The sequence below is a fragment of the Erinaceus europaeus genome, chromosome 19 (genome assembly GCF_950295315.1).
Source record: "Erinaceus europaeus chromosome 19, mEriEur2.1, whole genome shotgun sequence".
In the NCBI taxonomy this organism is placed as follows: domain Eukaryota; kingdom Metazoa; phylum Chordata; class Mammalia; order Eulipotyphla; family Erinaceidae; genus Erinaceus; species Erinaceus europaeus.
Genome location: NC_080180.1, coordinates 47,319,973 through 47,337,502, shown reverse-complemented (window position 1 = coordinate 47,337,502; position 17,530 = coordinate 47,319,973). Strand labels below are relative to the sequence as shown.

The window sequence follows — 17,530 nt, the reverse complement described above, 5'->3', positions numbered from 1 at the left end:
CTAACATGTGCACTCAACCAGGTGTGCCACCTCCCAGCTCCCCCAGTGTGCTTTCCTAACTATGGTTAAGTTAACTTCAAAATCATACAGAGGTCAAAGGTCCAAAGTGCAATATCACAGGTAGTAAGGTCACTGAGACTGAAAATTTACTGATTTTTTTTTTAATATTTCACTGCTTGACAGCTTCCAAATGTCACTGTGCTTCTCTCTTCTTGCCCTCATTTGACACATGCAGAAGCTGAAGTCACACAGACCCTGACACATGAAGAATCACTCATCAACCACAGTGAAAGGCAAAATGAGTTGTTACTTTTCCAGAATGTTCTAACCTAATCACAACCCACAGCCATTAGAACAGTCTTCCCTGATTCTCACCTCCAGGTCCTTCTTTTGCTTATTTTCCCTCCACAGCTCTTCGAACCATCTACTGACATGTGCATATTGTCTTCCACCCTAACTGATATTAATGTAATAGGAGTGGTTTTCAAATTCTATACTCGGGCATCTCTGGTACCTCGAATTCCCTACATCTTGTCATATAGTAGATGTTCATTATATACTAGTAAGACGGACAAGTAAATGGACACATTTAATATGAAAGCAGAGAATGAATGGATAAATAGTTAAGTGACCCATCTGATAAACTGAGTTGGAAATCAACCCCATGATGATTTTCTGATAGTAATAATAATTGTCATTGAGAAAGGATGGATCCTATTACTGATGTTTCCTGGAATTATGTGGTGCTCTGTCCTCTATCTAAGGGGACTGGCTGTAAATTATTGTTTACAGTTTCAGAAATATAATGTACTTAATTCAAAAGACATCATTAATATATTTATTTAATTTCCATTGCTGTAATCCTGAGTAACAGGGGAATGTACTGAGTTTAAGTACACAATTAGAGTCTATAGCAATATTTACAAACAATAAAATAGTTGCCAAAGTGAAACAAATAATAAAGTTGTCTTGGAAGTTCAGGAATTGTAGTAATATTGTAGTCATTTTGTCTGCCATTCTGTCCCTAATTTGCATGTAAGCTGATAATACTGTTTACTTTCCCTAGCACAAAACTCATAACCATTTCCAAGAACTGTTCATGTGTTTTTCAAAATAGGCAAAATCTGTCTTCACAGACATAGAGTGATACTTTCTCAACACCTCTCAGTCTGGTGATGGGTCCTGTAATTTGGTGTCCATTTTCATTTTATTTTATTTATTATTATTATTATTTGCCTCCAGGTTTATTGCTGGGGCTCAGTGCCTGCACCATGAATCCACTGCTCCTGGAGGCCTTTTTTTCCCCCCTTTTGTTGCCCTTGTTGTAGCCTTGTTGTTATTATTGTTGTTGATGATGTCTTTCGTTGTTGGATAGGACAGAGAGAAATTGAGAAAGGAGAGGAAGACAGAGAGGGGGAGAGAAAGATGGACACCTGCAAACCTGCTTCACCGCCTGTGAAGTGACTCCCCTGCAGGTGCGGAGCCAGGAACTCAACCAGGATCCTTACGAGGGTCCTTGAGCTTTGCGCCACACGCGCTCAACCCGCTGTGCTGCCTACCGCCTGACCCCTTATTATTTTTTTTAACTAGAGCATTGTTCATCTCTGGTTTATGGTGGTGCCAGAACTGAACCTGGGACCTTTGATGCCTCAGGAATTAAAGTCTGTGTGCATCATCATTAATGCCATTACCTCAGGCCCCTGCAATTTGGGGTTCACAGATTTTACTTCTCAAAAGGACTGTAAAATTGATCAACTTTCAATCCACAAACAGTTGTCTATGTTGAGAAAGATGTAACTAGTAAATAAAATCTGGATTTTAATAAAGGATCAAAGAAAGATTGAGTGCCCATTGCATTGACAAAACTTAGGAAAAAAAAAACATTCCTCATTACCTGGGTTAAAATGCTGCTTTAAAGGGAATGAATCAATTTGAAATAAAACAAAAAGTTCATATAAATTTTAGTTGAAATTTTGTTAAATTATCGACCGTTAAAATGTACTTGTTTCATGATTAATTCAGCTACATATATATATATATATATATTAGGAGAGTATATATAGTTATACTAGGAGAGTATATACAGTTATACTAGGAGAGTATGTATAGTTATACTAGGAGAGTATACTATTAAATTGTATATTATATGTGCATAATATACAATTAAGTAACTTTCATCTTATGCACCTTTCCCCCACCCTCAGTGGACCAATAAAGATAAGATTATGGGAGTCGGGCGGTAGTGCAGCGGATTAAGCACATGTGGTGCAAAGCGCAAGGACCAGCGCAAGGATCCCGGTTGTAGCCCCCCCGCTCCCCACCTGCAGGGAAGTTGCTTCACAAGTGGTAAAGCAGTTGTGCAGGTGAATCTTTCTCTCCCCCTCTCTGTCTTCCCCTTCTCTCTCCATTTCTCTAGGTCCTATCTAACAACGACGACATCATCAACAACAATAGTAGCTACAACAACAGTGAAAAACAAGGGCAACAAAAAGGAAAATTAAAAAAAAGATAAGATTATGAGCAGATTGACTCCAGCAGTCCTCACTTCACCTTTTGCACATTAAAGTTACAGTTTGAAGGACACCATGTGATTGACTTAATGTTCTAGCTTTCACTATTCATTTAGTGACATAAGTGATCACCCTGTTGAATCAGACTTTCATTTGTTGAGTCTTTGATGGTTTACATACCGAATAATATGTTAATTGCGAGCAATTTGCAATATTTTTAAAAAGTACCTGATATAATCCTGGCTTTGATTTAACTTCTTGGAAAAATATTTCAAAGCTCTTTGACTTGGAAAAGTGGAATAAGATAGAGTAGCAGGGTATTCTGTTTCTTCACAAGGAACAGGGCAGCTAGAATTATAGGTTCCCATTGTACAAATGCCCTTCACTTCAATTTGGTCTGAAATAAAAATCAGGGCAAAGTATTCAGAGAAGAGGATTATTTCTAGAGAGGACAAAACTTCTTAGAATTTTATCATTTCATTTTCAATACTAAAATAATTATTTATAAAAGTATATCACTGTGTTCTTAACTGGCATTGGTATCTTACTTAAATTTGAATACAAATACAGAAAGGAGATAATAAAAGGATGGGTGTTATGATCCTTCAATCATTAAGTCACTGTATTCTTTGTTAAAATAAGACTTTTTTTGTAGAAAGGCTGTGACTCTGTTTCTGTAAAATGTCAGACACTGGAAGAAGAAAGATGGAAAGTTGTTTGTGTGACTTTTGCTAATTCTGCCAGTGGCACCTATCCAGGGGTTTATTGTAGCCAAATGCATTGGAAAGTAAGCTTTGGGGTATTTCTGTCATTTCTCTGTGGACCCAGTGGCTTCACACCAACCCCTGAAGCTTTCTCTCCTCTGTCTTCTGCATTTCTTGTGAGTGACAGGTTTGTCTGTGCAAATATGTGCTGGAGAAACTGTGGAGATGCAAGTATTTGTCTCACTTTTCCTGTTGGACAACCTCCCAGTGCTCAGTATCACTAGCCAGCACTTAAGAATATTCCAGTGCTTGTTTTTCTGTTGGTTTTATTGCTTAACTCATAGTCTTATGACTCTTCCTTCACTAGGATATACTAGTTGACAATTAGGTTGGAGCTTGTTTTCAGATTCTAATGCTGATACTCCTTCAGTGGACAACTCTTGCACCTTTTAGTGTTTTAGTGGTAAGAGTCATTGCTCCTAGGGCCTGGTGGTGGCACACCTGGTTGAGTGCACATGTTACAATATGCAAAGGCCCAGATTCAAACCTTTGGTTCAAACCACTTGCAGGGGGAAAAATTTGTGAGTGGTGAAGCAGTGCTGCAATTGTCTCTCTGTCTCTCTTCTTCTCTTCCTCTCTTTCTCCACGTTCCCTCTTGATTTCTGGCAGTCTCTATCCAATAAATAAATAAAGGCAGTATTTTTTTTTAAAGTCACTGCTCTTTCCTGAAATTTACTTATATAAAATACACACACACACACCCCTTTCTGACCCCATTATACCCTGTTATATCATCGCACTTCTTGAAGAACTGCCTGTATAATTTGTTTTCCAAAGTTCCACTTCAAGTACCCATCAGGGACAGAAAATTGCAAGAAATTTGGTAACTTAATTCAATATCACTGGTTAGTAGAATGACCCCTGAATATTCGCCACAGAAGCTGTTAAGTATTGGGTTGCCAGAAAAGTTATGGTAGTGGTCCGGGAGGTGGTGCAGTGGATAAAGCATGGAGTCTCAAGAATGAGGTCCTGAGTTCAATCCCTGGCAGCACATGTACCAGAGTGATGTCTGGCTCTTTCTCTCTCTATCCTCCTATCTTTCTCATTAATAAATAAATAAAATCTTTTAAGGGGCCAATTGGAGGCGCACCTGGTTAAGCGTACATGTTACAATGTGCAAGGACCTGGGTTCAAGGCCCCAGTCCCCACCTGCAGGAGGAAAGCTTCAAAAGTGGTGAAGTAGTGCAGCAGATGCCTCTCTGTCTCTCACTCTCTGTATCCCTCCCTTCCCTCTTGATTTCTGACTGTCTCTATCCAATCAATAAGTAAAAATAATAAATAAATAAACCTTTTTTTAAAAAAAGCATGACACATTTTTGCCTAGAAAAACAGAAAAATATGCCACGACATTTCTGACAGCTCTCTTACGATACACATTTCATCAAATATTTCACAATCACTAGCTAATAAGATCCTATTAATTCTGTATCTGAAGTTATTTAAATCTGCCCTGAAGTTATTTACACAATGAGTTCAAAAAATAAGCTTTCTGGCTATGTTTTAAATTAAAAATTATATATGTGAAAATGATGCTACTGAAGAAGAAATTGTACCCGGTGCAGGTAGTATATATGACTCTGGTTGTATCTACATGAAATTTCACATATGCATTTATATATAATATCTGTATAAAGGAATGAATCAATGAATGGTTATGTAAAGAGAATACTTATTAGAATAGTTTGATTTCTACTGACTTTTACGTGTGTCTATTCATGTTTGAACTCCTCATACAAGCATATATTTTATGTAGAAAGAAAGCAACAATGATATCTTTAAATTTTAAAAAAGTACAAAAATTTAAAAGCAACATATACACTATATTCTTCTTTTCTATTTTATTTGATAGGACAGAGAGAGGTTGAGAGGGAGAGAAAGATACTGACCTCCAGACCTCTCATAAATTGCCCTGCTGCAGGTGGGAAGAAGTAGTCTATGTTCTTGTTACTTCTGGACTATCTGTAGTATGAGTGAATGTTCTATATAATGCTAGTAAACTTTCATATATTCCAAAGATAAAAGAATAAATTCATAATATATAGACCCTACCTCAGATTGGTGGGGTAACACTTAATGGCATTTTCGCGTTTGGAAGTACTAGCCCCATTCCCAACTCTGACAGCATCTTCCTAGATATTTTTTTTTAGTCCAACTGCATGTTAGCTATCAAGCTCAGGCAAAATTATTAAAGTATGGGCTCCTTAGAACATACCTAAAATAGATTTCTTAGCTTCTTCCCATATGAATACTTCTAATTTCATCTGTTCTACTTCTTCCCTTGGTTCCTGTTTATTAAACAATTTGCCCTGCTTAATATCCTGCATCCTTTCAACCACCAAGTTATAGACACTACTAGAATGCCATCCTGAATTCCCTGGGCAGTTCATCAGTATGTCCCTAAGTCTCACCTCTTCAGAGCCCTCCCCCACCTCTCCAGAGCCCTAACCCCACTAGGAAAAGATAGAAACAGGCTAAGAGTATAGATTGACCTGTCAATGTCCATGTCCAGAAGAAAAACAGTTACAGAAGCTAGACCTTCCACCTTCTGTTCCCAATAAAGAATTCTGGTCTATACCAAAGAGAGAAAAAGTTTCCGATGAAAGGGATGGGACATGAAACTCTTGGTGGTAGGAACTATATATAACTGTACCCCTGTTATCTTACAATCTTGTTAATAATTAATTAATTAAAATAAATAAATAAATTTATCTACTTACCAAGTATAGGAGAAACACAGTTATAAGACTTCTGCAGGTCACATTCTACTCCATTTCCTTAAAGACAAGTATAAATATTGTGATTTTACATCCTATGAGGTGAGCACTTTTCTCACATTCATTCACCCACCTATTCATGTTTCCATCTTAATTGCTTTCATACTTTCTGTGCCATTTGCTCTCATGAAAATACCCATACAATGTGGAAATTAAACTGTTACAAATGAAACTAAGATTCAGAGCAGAAAATAGCTTGAGTTGATATAATTTCCTCAACTGTAAATAGGCTTAGACAACTACATGAGGGTTGTAATAAAGACAAGGTTGTCCTTAAAGTACTTGGTGAATCTTAAATTGTGTGCAAATACCAGAATTCATCAATTTCCTTTGAATTTCCTGGCCCTCATTAGTTATTTACTTTGTGTTTCATAAGGCATAATACATAATACATTTTGAAGTCACAAGCATCATTCTCCATCCACCAATTCAGACCTTGCCTCAGGAACTTTGGGAAGGTAATTCACATAGCAGCCAGAGGCACAACAACAATTTGGAGCACCAGAGATTAACCATTCAGATTCTGAATAGAAGGAAGTGATGACTTTTGAAGTCCATAAGATCTGACTTGCCAGCTAGAAAAGTTGTTATTGCTGCCCTAAGTGTAGATACAGTATTACATCTTTCTGTGAGAATAGTAATGTGTGTATGTATGTGTATGTATGTATGTATGTATGTATGTATGTATGTGTGTCAGGTTAAATCATATTGGCACATTAGTTGAGTCAAATATACAATCTTTATTTATATCCATTTATTTATTTCCCCTTTTGTTGCCCTTGTTTTTTATTGTTGTTGTAGTTATTAATGTCATTGTTACATAGAACAGAGAGAAATGGAGAGAGGAGGGAAAGACAGAGAGGTGGAGAGAAAGACAGATGCCTGCAGACCTGCTTCACTGCCTGTGAAGTGACTCCCCTGCAGGTGGGGAGCCAGGGACTCAAACCGGGATCCTTACAACGGTCCTTGCGCTTCAGGCCACGTGCGCTTACCCCGCTGCACTACCTCCCAATTACCAAATATACAATCTTTATAAGTATATATACATATTTATAAATATACTTTAGAAGGAGGGTAAAGGAGATATGAAGACGCATACCCAACACTTATATAGAATGCATTCTGTGCACAGAAAATTTTAAACTACTTGCACACTCACTCATCCTTACGGCCACCCTACACAGCAGAGATCTATTTTTGGTGTCATTTTACAGGAGGCTCAATGAAGTCAGGGCACTTGACCAATATGACACAATTGAGAAATTGTGGTACTGAGATGAACAGCTTTGGCCAGCCCTGTTCCTAGCTCCCCTGTTCTGCTATCAAGTTCAATGCTTGGCCTTGCTTGGCCTATGTAGTCGGGACTCTAGAAACCTTTCACGTTGTAAGCAAAGGGAGCCTGCAATTTCTGGTCAGATTCCATGCTTTAAAAATCATCTGCTGCTGTTGTATTTTTGTCAGGTGGATTTTTTTTTCCTCTAGTGTTAATACGGGTGCTCCATGCCAGCACTATGAATCCACTACTCCCGGAGGCCATTTTTTTTCCATCTTTTTAAGTTATTATTATTATTATTATATAGGGCTGAGAAATTAAGACAGGAGAGACAGACAGAGAGAGAAAGAGAGAGAGAGAGAGAGAGAAAAGACACCTGCAGACCTACTTTACCAAGTATTAAGAACTCCCCTGCAGGTGGGAAGCCTGGGACTTGAACCAGGATCCTTGAGCAGGTCCTTGCACTTAGTTCGCTTAGTACTATGTGATGTACTACCACCCAGCCCCCTGATTTTCTAGTATTGGATTTCATATGAATGGAAAAGAATATTATGATATATTGATAAGGCAGTTGATGTCATTTCTTTATTTACCAGGAAGCAGGAATGGTAAACATCCACAGTGCTTTTTGATGTGCAATGCTTTGCATTCCTTCAAGCAGCCTGAGGAACTGTAGGTGCTGAAATTCTGCAGTTTCTTGTGAGGGTTACATTCTCCCCAGGGGTGTTCCTGGTGAACTGTCTTAAGATAAAATAAACATTGAGTTCAATAGATCTCTGAGAGTAATTCTGCCCCAAGAAGAGAAGTTAGTACACATGTTTCCCTTGACTACAGAGCTCTTTTCCTTTCTTGGATAAGTACGTTTTGCCTACTTTGTTCCGTCTGTTCTCCTATTAACCTGAAAAATCTCTGGAGTTAAGTATAACAGTGATCCTTTATAATATGTCAAAGGTTCTATACCTGTAGTCAGTCAGTGAAATCAGGCTGACTGTTCTAAAAGTTCACTCATATAAGGAACAATTTTGTTTGTGGAAATGATTCTTTTAACCCATTGATCAACCTGCCCACAAAGCAGCAATCAGAGTTGCTTTAAGATTCTTTACTGAACATTTAGTATGTGCCAGGAAACATGGTAAAATCTTTCTTTATATTATTTCAACTAGGCATTGAAATAACATTGGGGAGGAACTGTTACTTCCCCACCCCTCCCCAGAGTGCAGAAAGAAGACAGAAATTCAGTAAGTTCATCAAGGAAATCACAGAGAGAAGTGACTGCCCAACCTATCTAATTCCCAGATTCTGTTTTCCCACACTTAAATCTTCTTCTTCTCAGAACATCATGTTGAGAAAAATTCATGGTTCAGAAACCTAGGTATCTTCTTATAATTAACAATTTTCATTGTAAAGACATTTAAAATGATTGAAACGCTGGCACCAAATAGACAAGGCTGAGAAAAAGTGAATGTTTTGGTCTCTGCTTCCAGAATTTTTTTTTTCAGGGAACAGTTGAAATATTAAAACTGATTTTGGAGAAAACAAAAAAGAAAATGGGTAAGAGTCTCACACCTCCACAATCTTCCTCCTCTCCTGCTTTGCCCAGCTCCTTCAGAATAATGAGAAGAGTCACAAGCTCTCTATTCTGGGAGGGAATTCACAGAAAATCCATTTGATATAAGACAGCCTCAAACCCTCTTCCTGTTTGCTCCAGAATCCACTTTTTGGGTTCTCAACTCCTCCCCCAACTTGTACAACTGTTCCCTGACTTAAGGGAACAGGAGGTAGACTGAACAGAGGCTCCTGATTCCATCGCATATATAAATAACAGTCTTTCCCTTCCTCCCTGCAAAAGCTGGAGTCATAGTATCTGACTTTCTGCAGCATGGGATGGTGGGCCCACAGTCAGCTTCGTTATTTAGATTTTTCTAGGCTTCTTGACTTTCCCTTACACAACTTATACGAATTCACTAATTTTTGCTAAGTGCCTCTGGTGAAGTAAACTCTCTGTGTTTTTCTTAAAGGTATGGAGGAAAGGGATATATATATATATATGAAATTTATTATTGGATAGAGACAGAGAGAAATTGGGAGGGGAGAGGGAGATAGGGAGAGAAACAGAGAGACATCTGCAGCCTTGCTTCACCACTCATGAAACTTTCCCCTGCAGGTGGGGATCAGGGGCTTGAATTTGGGTCCTTGTACACTGTAATGTGTGCACTTAACCAGGTGTGCCACTGCCTGGCCCCCAGAAAAGGGGTTTTAGTGAGGTATTTCTTTATATACGTACTACCGCACCCAATACCCTCACACTCTATATATTGTGACTGTTTACCTTCACCTGGCGGATTGCCACACGTGTGTGCATTCCCACGGGCGAAGACAAGCCTAAACCATCAAACTGTGGCACCTTCTTTGGTGAGTGAATAACAAAAATAATCCCAGCATCATCAAAACCAAGGGCTGGGTCATCAGTAAATTCTTCCTGAAATGAAACGTATATGCTTTTTAAAACAAATCCCACATCACAAACTAAAATCAATTCTATACAAGTATAAAATTGTTTTACTATGTAATGATAGCACTTAACTAACTTAAAAAAATCAAATTCTATTAGCCTTCACTTTATTTATTTTTATTTATTTTTATATTTGCCACTGCTGGGTGCTGGTGCAACATCACCACCTTTTTTTTTTTTTGACTGCCATTTTCTCCTTACCTCTATCTCTCTCTGTTAGAGGTTGAAAGACAGAGACAGAAAGAGAGAGAGTGGAGAGAGGGTGAGAGAAGAGAGAGAGGCTTGGAACACTGCTGCATCTCTGGTGAAGCTTCCTCTCTAGAGCTTGTACCCCAGCCCTTGAGCATGATTATGTGTTCCCTCTACCCGGAGTGCCACTACCCTGCCCTCCATTCAGTATCGAATTATGTAGAAGCTGTGAAAATAAACACCTGAACATGATTTTCATGGCTTCTTACATTTAAATACCTCAGCAGAGTTCTGTGAATCCTTTTTTGCTTTACCACCTTTTTTGCTTTTGATTACCACATTTTTTTTCCTGTTTATCATCTGATTATCGTAGCCTCTCTATACCTAATTGTCTTTAAGTTAATTTCTTTTTGGACTTCTCTTTATTGGATTCACAGTATCCTTTCACACTTTTCTCTTTGTAACTCCAGTGTCTGTACTTAAAATGCACATTCCATCTTCCGTAAAATTGAAGACCCATACTATTTCTCTGTCACCAGAGATCTTTTTCATATATCAGGTGAAGAAATTTTACACTTAACTGCTGGTAACTTTGTTCTTAGTTGCAGTTTCAGACGATAAAAAAAGAAATGGGATTAGAAATATGATGAAATCTCCTCTGAGAGAGACAACAGCATAAGCAATCATGTCAAATAAGTTTGCAGATATTTCATTTGTAACTTGGGATTCCATTTCCTCTAAACCTGTTATCACTCTTAGAAGTGCATAATTCTGAAGGGTTATCCCAGCATCATATGCTGTCTTGTGCAGTGCTGTGTTTGAATAGAGTCTTGCATGTGATACAGAAGGGATCTCTAAACTGTACCTTACAAAAACTATTTCAAATGTTGCCTATGACCTCATCCATTTGGATTTGGAGGTGATTAGTACTAAAATTTGAGGAGACTGGGTTTATTTCTCATCTTTGCCATTTTTTATCTTTGGAAATTGAATTCATTAGAATTTTCTCTTACGGTGTCACAAGAAAGGAGTAGAATACCTCTACGTGTGTACTACTCTAGATGATTGTGCAAGACAGAAAGTAAGAAACAAACTTGGATGAGACCTTTACCAGGCATGCTTAATGATAACACCACACATCTCTTAGGTGTCTTAGGTGTATGAACTGCCCAGTAAGCTGAGATTTGTAAACGTTCTTAGACTAATTGTAACTTTAAAGAAACTGGGCTAGCCAGAGGCCATTTACATAAGTTATTTACACAGTAACTGTTTTTTCCTTGTTTTGTGACATGAACATTCTCCTGAGTCACAATAATGGTAATCAATAGTACAGCTTTAAAGAAAAAAGTTATTTATGTCTTTAAATTTTACCTCTGTATTTTCTTTTCTTTTTTGCCTCTAGTGTTATACCTGGAGCTTGGTGCCAGCATTATGAATACACTGCTCCTGGTAGCCATTTATTCCCCCATTTTATTGGGAGAGAGAGAAATTAAGAGAGGAGGGGGAGACAGAGAGGGAGAAAGAAAGACAGACAGTTGAAGATCTGCTTTGCTGCTTATGAAGTACCCCCCCCAACAATGCCTCTATATTTTCTAAGCCAGAAGCTAGAAATCTAGGAAATCTAGGATAAATAAATAGAAACAGAATAATGTCCAAGTTTTAGGAACAATTTGGACAACGGTCTATTACAAATTATTCTGATAAACCTCTGAGGTGCCAGACCATTGTTGTTTGCCTTAAACCCTGGCTAGGTTAAAGTAAACCCCATCAGTACCTGCTTGACATTGAAGAGCAAGTCTAAGCCTCTTCCAGAGACACTCACTTGTTTCTTTGTTTGGATATTTTCACCATGATTAAAAGTAAAACAATTTCCATATTCAGTAAAGACATGTGCAAAATCCTCCAATATGAAAACAAACCAAATAATATACAGTCAATTGGATATATTGGTCACGATTGGAACTTAATTGCTGTAACTTAAAAAAAATTAGAGATTTATAAATGCTAAGGCATAAATGTTAGAAAAATAAACAATCTAGTGATGCATGTTTATATTCCATTATAGTCTGCTTTTGGGAGGGGGTGATATGTACTAATTAATTTATATTCAGGTTCCTAATTGAGATGTTTTCATATGTAGAAAAGTATATTTTTAAAGCACTAAAAATTGGCTAATTTATATTTATTAGTATTCATGGTAAATTACATTTTCGCCCAGAGAAAACATTTTCACAGAGGGCCCAGGTGGTAGCGCAAAGAGTTAAGCGCACATGGTACAGAAGCTCAAGGACCCATGGAAAGTTTCAGTTCAAGCCCTTGGCTCCTACCCACAGGAGGGTTGCTTCATAGGTGTGGAAGCAGGTCTGCAGGTGTCTTTCTTCCCCCCTTTCTAGCTCCCCCCCCCAATTTCTGTCTGTCCTATCCAATAAAAAATAAAGGGAAAAAAATAAAGTCCACCAGGAGCAGTGGATTCATAGTGCTGGCTTCAAGTCCCAGCAATAACCCTGGAGACAAAAAAAAAAAAAAAAGAATTCCTCACATCCTTATGTTGGAGAATAACCACTCTGCTCCCTCCTGCATGTTACAACTCTCTGACCCTCTAAACACCTCCTCAAACCACTGTTCCCATGGGAATGTGTTTACCACACAAGTGAACCAATTCTAATTGGTTAACTCTGCACTTTTGCCTCTGATAGTTCAAGAACTTACATGCATTCTTACTACAGTTATCAGACTTTTCCGTGACATTACTTAGTGGGTAGGAGGATACTAACCTATGTGATAAGTGATTAAGGTTAAAATCAGCTCTTTTGACACTTTGTGGGGAGAAATGCCACAGCAAAGAGCCAACTGTAGTCATAAAATATCAACAGAAAAAGACAGAATGTTAATGATCCTCTTATAGTCCCTTGATGAAACCAGTGCTACTCTCAGAATCCCCTGTTAATTAAGCCAAGTATTAATTCCCTTTACTCTTTAGCTTACCAGAGCTGAAGTGCTACAGTTTAGGTCTGAAGAATCATACCTGAAACATTTCTTAGTGATGTGTTTAAATGTTACTAAACTAAAAAACAATATAGGAAAGGTTTTAAGAGATTAGAGAAGATCCCCATTAGACGTCTCTGAGGCATTTGTTTACTACTTATTATGCAAAAAAATAATGTACAGAAGCCTTATTTAAATGAAGTTTCATGTATCCCTACTAAGTGATCCAACAAGGCTTAAATCTCTGAGGGGCAAGTGATGAAGCTTCTCTCCCCCAGAGGAAGGACGTAGAAGGGTCCTTTTTGGCCAGCAACTCAGCCAATTAGACACTGTTACAAACCAAAGACTAAGAAGTCACTACACATCTGATACCTAATGCACATCCAATTTTCAAAAGAATTCTTTGGTTGCAATTCCTTTGGCTGAATTCTTTGGTTTCTCTTTAAAATCCACATAGTTCAATGTGGGCTTTTATTCTATGAAGGGGTGCTCTCATCTCTCCATGAGGATATACTTCTAAACTTACCTTGTTGTTATTATTTCTGAATTAACCCCTCTACTGGAGGCTATAACTGGTTTCTTTTTTACTTCGAGTCAGTAAGGCTGTCAAAAGGATAATTTCCAAAAGTGTGAATTGTTGAGGTTTTCTTAGCATCACTCAGTCATACACACTATAGAATTGCTGACTGAGGAAATGGGGCAACTTGCCCAAATATCCCTTTTATAACAGATCATACATATCAATCAGTTTATTTTAGAGGCAGGTTGATTTTATAAGAACAATGGTCTGTTACCAATGATTGGAAAAATACATGTAATGTTCATGGGCGAATTTTAGGGTCCTTTCATTCTTCTATATCCTCTAATATTAAGCACTAACACAAAAATGGTAATACAGCTATAACGGATGGGTTGTGGATTGATAAATATGAAAACCTGACATCTCTGAGTTATCATCGCTTTTCTTATGGGAGAACTATTTCTTGAGCTTTTTTTTTTTTAATCTAACTACTTGGAAGAAATATTTATCATGTGTATTCCATATCCTCTGATGCCAGAAGACTGAACTAATGAGATATAATTTGAGCAAATCTAGACCCTTTAGCTCAATGTGACGCAGTGCGATCAAGTCGCTTCTGTACTAATGATATATGAAGAAATATTCGCATCATTACCTTTGGACCACATGGTTTTCCAAAAAACTCACATCCCAATAAAGTGCTATTGCTGAGATAAAAGCCATTTTTCTTGATGAAGTCCGTAATGCTAAAGTTTTGGTGACTTGCAAGAAATTCAATAGCCTCTGTAAAGCCGGTGGAATTAGCACTGATTGCCTGAAGGTGGAGGACTCTGGACACAATATTCCATAAGAAAAAAATAGCACCAAATTTGGCTACTGCATCTGCTTGGAATCTATTAGTAAGAACAAAGGCAATATTGAGAATAATTTTTTTTTAAATGTTATGTAGAGGACAGAAACCAGCCCACTTCTCCAGCTTATCTCCTATACTGTCATAATATATCCAGGGAAAACTGAATTCCAAAATGACCATTGTTGAAAGCTGAGAATTACATTGTATGGGTACATACAGTTTCACTTACCCAGAGCACCTCCAGGACCTCAGTATAAATAAAACCAAGTGGATCATCAAGCCCCAACCCATTATCTCAATGTGGATATTTAAATGTTTATTAAATTTTATATTATTTGATAGGAAAGAGAGAAATTGAGAGGACAAGGAAGGACAGAGGAGAAAGAGAGGCACTTGCAGCACTGCTTCACCATTCCTGAAAGCTCCCCTCCTACCCCCCCCAGGTGGGGACTGGGGGCTTGAACATGAACCTTGAGCTTGGTAACATGTACATTCAACCAGGTACAATACCACCCAGCCCCCAAGACAGAAAGAGATAGAGATGAGAGAGAGAGATAAGAGTGAGAGAGAGAGAGACGAAACAGAACACTTTTTAGCTCTAGTTTACAGTGGTGCTAGGGATTGAGCCCGAGACCTCAGAGCCTCAGGCATGAAGGTCTTTTTGTGGATTGTTTTAAGAGTTAATAATACCTCACAAAATAGACTTTGCAAAAATAAGGAACCATCACATGTGTAGGAGGTGTGCATAGAATAGATTTTTTAAAAGGTTAAGGAGAAGGGCATTTTAAGGTACTCTTTTGAAATGCTTTTCTTATAATGCAAATAATAGTTGAGACCATAAGGGTAATTCAGGTAGGTGAATCAAACCTAATGAATAAGGTCTAACAACATCTGGAACAAAGGAAATGGCAAAAGAAAGTGAGATGCATTGTTCAGTCTACAACCAGAATATTTGGTTCTGAGTTTATTTTCCATGTTATAGCAGACTTCATAATTCTACCAAGTATTTTGTTCCAGAAACCTTTCTTAGTTATAATTTGCCCTGCTCTTTTGTTTCAGGTGTGCTGGTAAGAGACAGATAAAAGGAAATAGTAATAACATACTTATCTATTTAAGTAAGTGAATGCTTAATAACCACATCTGTCTTGATAACCAATGACATGTCCTTCTCTGCTTTATCCACACTTTAGTGGTCACAAATGCCATTCTCTTTTGTCTGTCTATGTCTCTACATGTCCATTATGCAATATGCCCTCAAATCACTGTGCTGTGTTAGGTAAACATGGATTTAAGGAACCTTTATTTCATCACTACAATAACCTTTCTTCTCCCATATTTTTTTGTTATTGTTTCTTATTTGTTTGCTGAATAAGTTGGATGGGTTATTCTGGTAAAGTCCATTCACAGTCTCCATATGCACATATCCACAAAAGCCCAAAGTGAGTTCTGTGATGTCACTCCTACAGAATACAGCTTTGCACTCACTGCTAGTCACCCTTTGGTAGAAGGTTTTTTTTTTCTGCAGATCTTCCTGTGTCTTTTCCTAATATTCTAGTTAATACATCTGCTTCTATTGGATTTCTTTTCCTTTTACAAGTTCCAGGGTTTCTTATTTTATTTATTCGATAGAGACAGAGAAATGGGGGGGGGGGAGATAGGTAAAGTGACAGAGAGAAACCTGTAACTCTACTTCACCACTTGAGAAGCTTTCCCCCTCCAGGTGGAGACCAGGGACTTGAACCTGGGTTCTTATGTGCTGTTGTGTGCCCGCTTAGTCAAGTGCGTCACCACCTGGCCCCTTACCGGTTTCAGCTTTTAGAGAAGTTTTAGATTCACTGAAGTTTCAGATTCACTGAAATTTCAGTAGATGGCAACGCCTTTCCCGTATATTACCTGTCCTTACACACAAACAACTTCCTTCATTAACAACACTCACCCCCAATTATTTTATTATGTTTCCTGTCAATTTGTTTTAATTGGAGGTTGGGCTATGATACACCTGGATAAACACTTTTTTTTTTTAACCATTCACAAGGACCTGGATTTAAACCCCTGCCCCCATAACCCTCTCCACCTGTGGGGTGGTGGGCTCATTAGCAATAAAACAGGTTTTCCCGTGTCTCTCTTCCTCTCTCCTTATCTTGGCCTCTCCTCTCAATTTCCCTCTATCCTTTCAAATTAGAAGAAAAGTCACAAAATGGACACTGGGAGTGGTGGATTGGCCATGCAGTTACTGATTCCCAGCTATCACCCTAGTAGCAATAAATAAAATAATAATAATAAAAACATATTGTTATAATGGATGAATCTACATTGGCATATCACAATCATTCAAGGAATATAGCTAACATGGTCTTTCACTCTTAGTATTACTATTCTCAGGGTTTGGATAAATGTGTTATGACATGTATCTGCCATTCTGATATCATACAGGGTGGTTTTTCTGCTTCCAAGTCCTCTAAGTTCTGTCTAGTCAGACCTCTGTCTCTCTTTCCTAATCCTTGGCAACCAATAGTTTTATTGATATTTTCCACAGTTTAGACTTTTTTTTCCCAGAATATCAGATGATTGGCTTCTTATAGTGTGCAGACTTTTCAGATTGGCCTCTTTTACTTGTCACTTCCTCCGTGTTTTCTTTTTCATAACCCCCATAGCTCAGCTAATAGCTTTTGTGTTTGCTTTTGGTTTTGGGTACAAAATATATGTTACCTGCTTGTACAGCAGTTTATTCACTTAAGTACTAAAGGGCATCTTAGTTGTTTGAAAATGTTGGCAATGGCCATGTCCAGCAGAAAAGCAATTACAGAAACCAGACCTTTCACCTTCTGCACCCCATAAAGAATTTTGGTCTGTACTTCCAAAGGAAGAAAGAATAGAGAAGTTTTGGGGGCCTGGCTGTAGCACAGCGGGTTAAGCACATATAGCGTGAAGTGCAAGGGCCAGCACAAGGATCGGGGTTGAGCCCCGGACTCCCCACCCACAGGGGTTCCCTTCACAAGCAGTCTGCAGGTGTCTCTCTTTCTCTCTCTTCCCCTCCTCTCTCGATTTCTCAGCAATAACAACAGTAACAATAATAAAGGCAACAAGGGCAATAAAAATGGGGGAAAAAAGAATAGGGAAGCTTCTAATGGAGGGGATGGGACATAGAAT

At 38.2% G+C, this 17,530-nt stretch overlaps 1 protein-coding gene across 1 annotated transcript in view; it reads right to left on the bottom strand.

Moving 5' to 3' along the window:
- The window catches only part of ASIC5 (acid sensing ion channel subunit family member 5), a 30,430-nt gene that overhangs the window by 4,133 nt on the left and 8,767 nt on the right, over nucleotides 1-17,530 (bottom strand). Inside the window, exons 4-9 of the mRNA XM_007535060.2 lie at nucleotides 14,183-14,420; nucleotides 11,797-11,922; nucleotides 9,651-9,800; nucleotides 7,915-8,062; nucleotides 5,992-6,048; nucleotides 2,739-2,907 (exon numbers count right to left, since the gene is read on the bottom strand). Coding sequence (XP_007535122.2) covers nucleotides 2,739-2,907; nucleotides 5,992-6,048; nucleotides 7,915-8,062; nucleotides 9,651-9,800; nucleotides 11,797-11,922; nucleotides 14,183-14,420 — 888 coding nt within the window. The remainder of the gene's footprint in view (nucleotides 1-2,738; nucleotides 2,908-5,991; nucleotides 6,049-7,914; nucleotides 8,063-9,650; nucleotides 9,801-11,796; nucleotides 11,923-14,182; nucleotides 14,421-17,530) is intronic.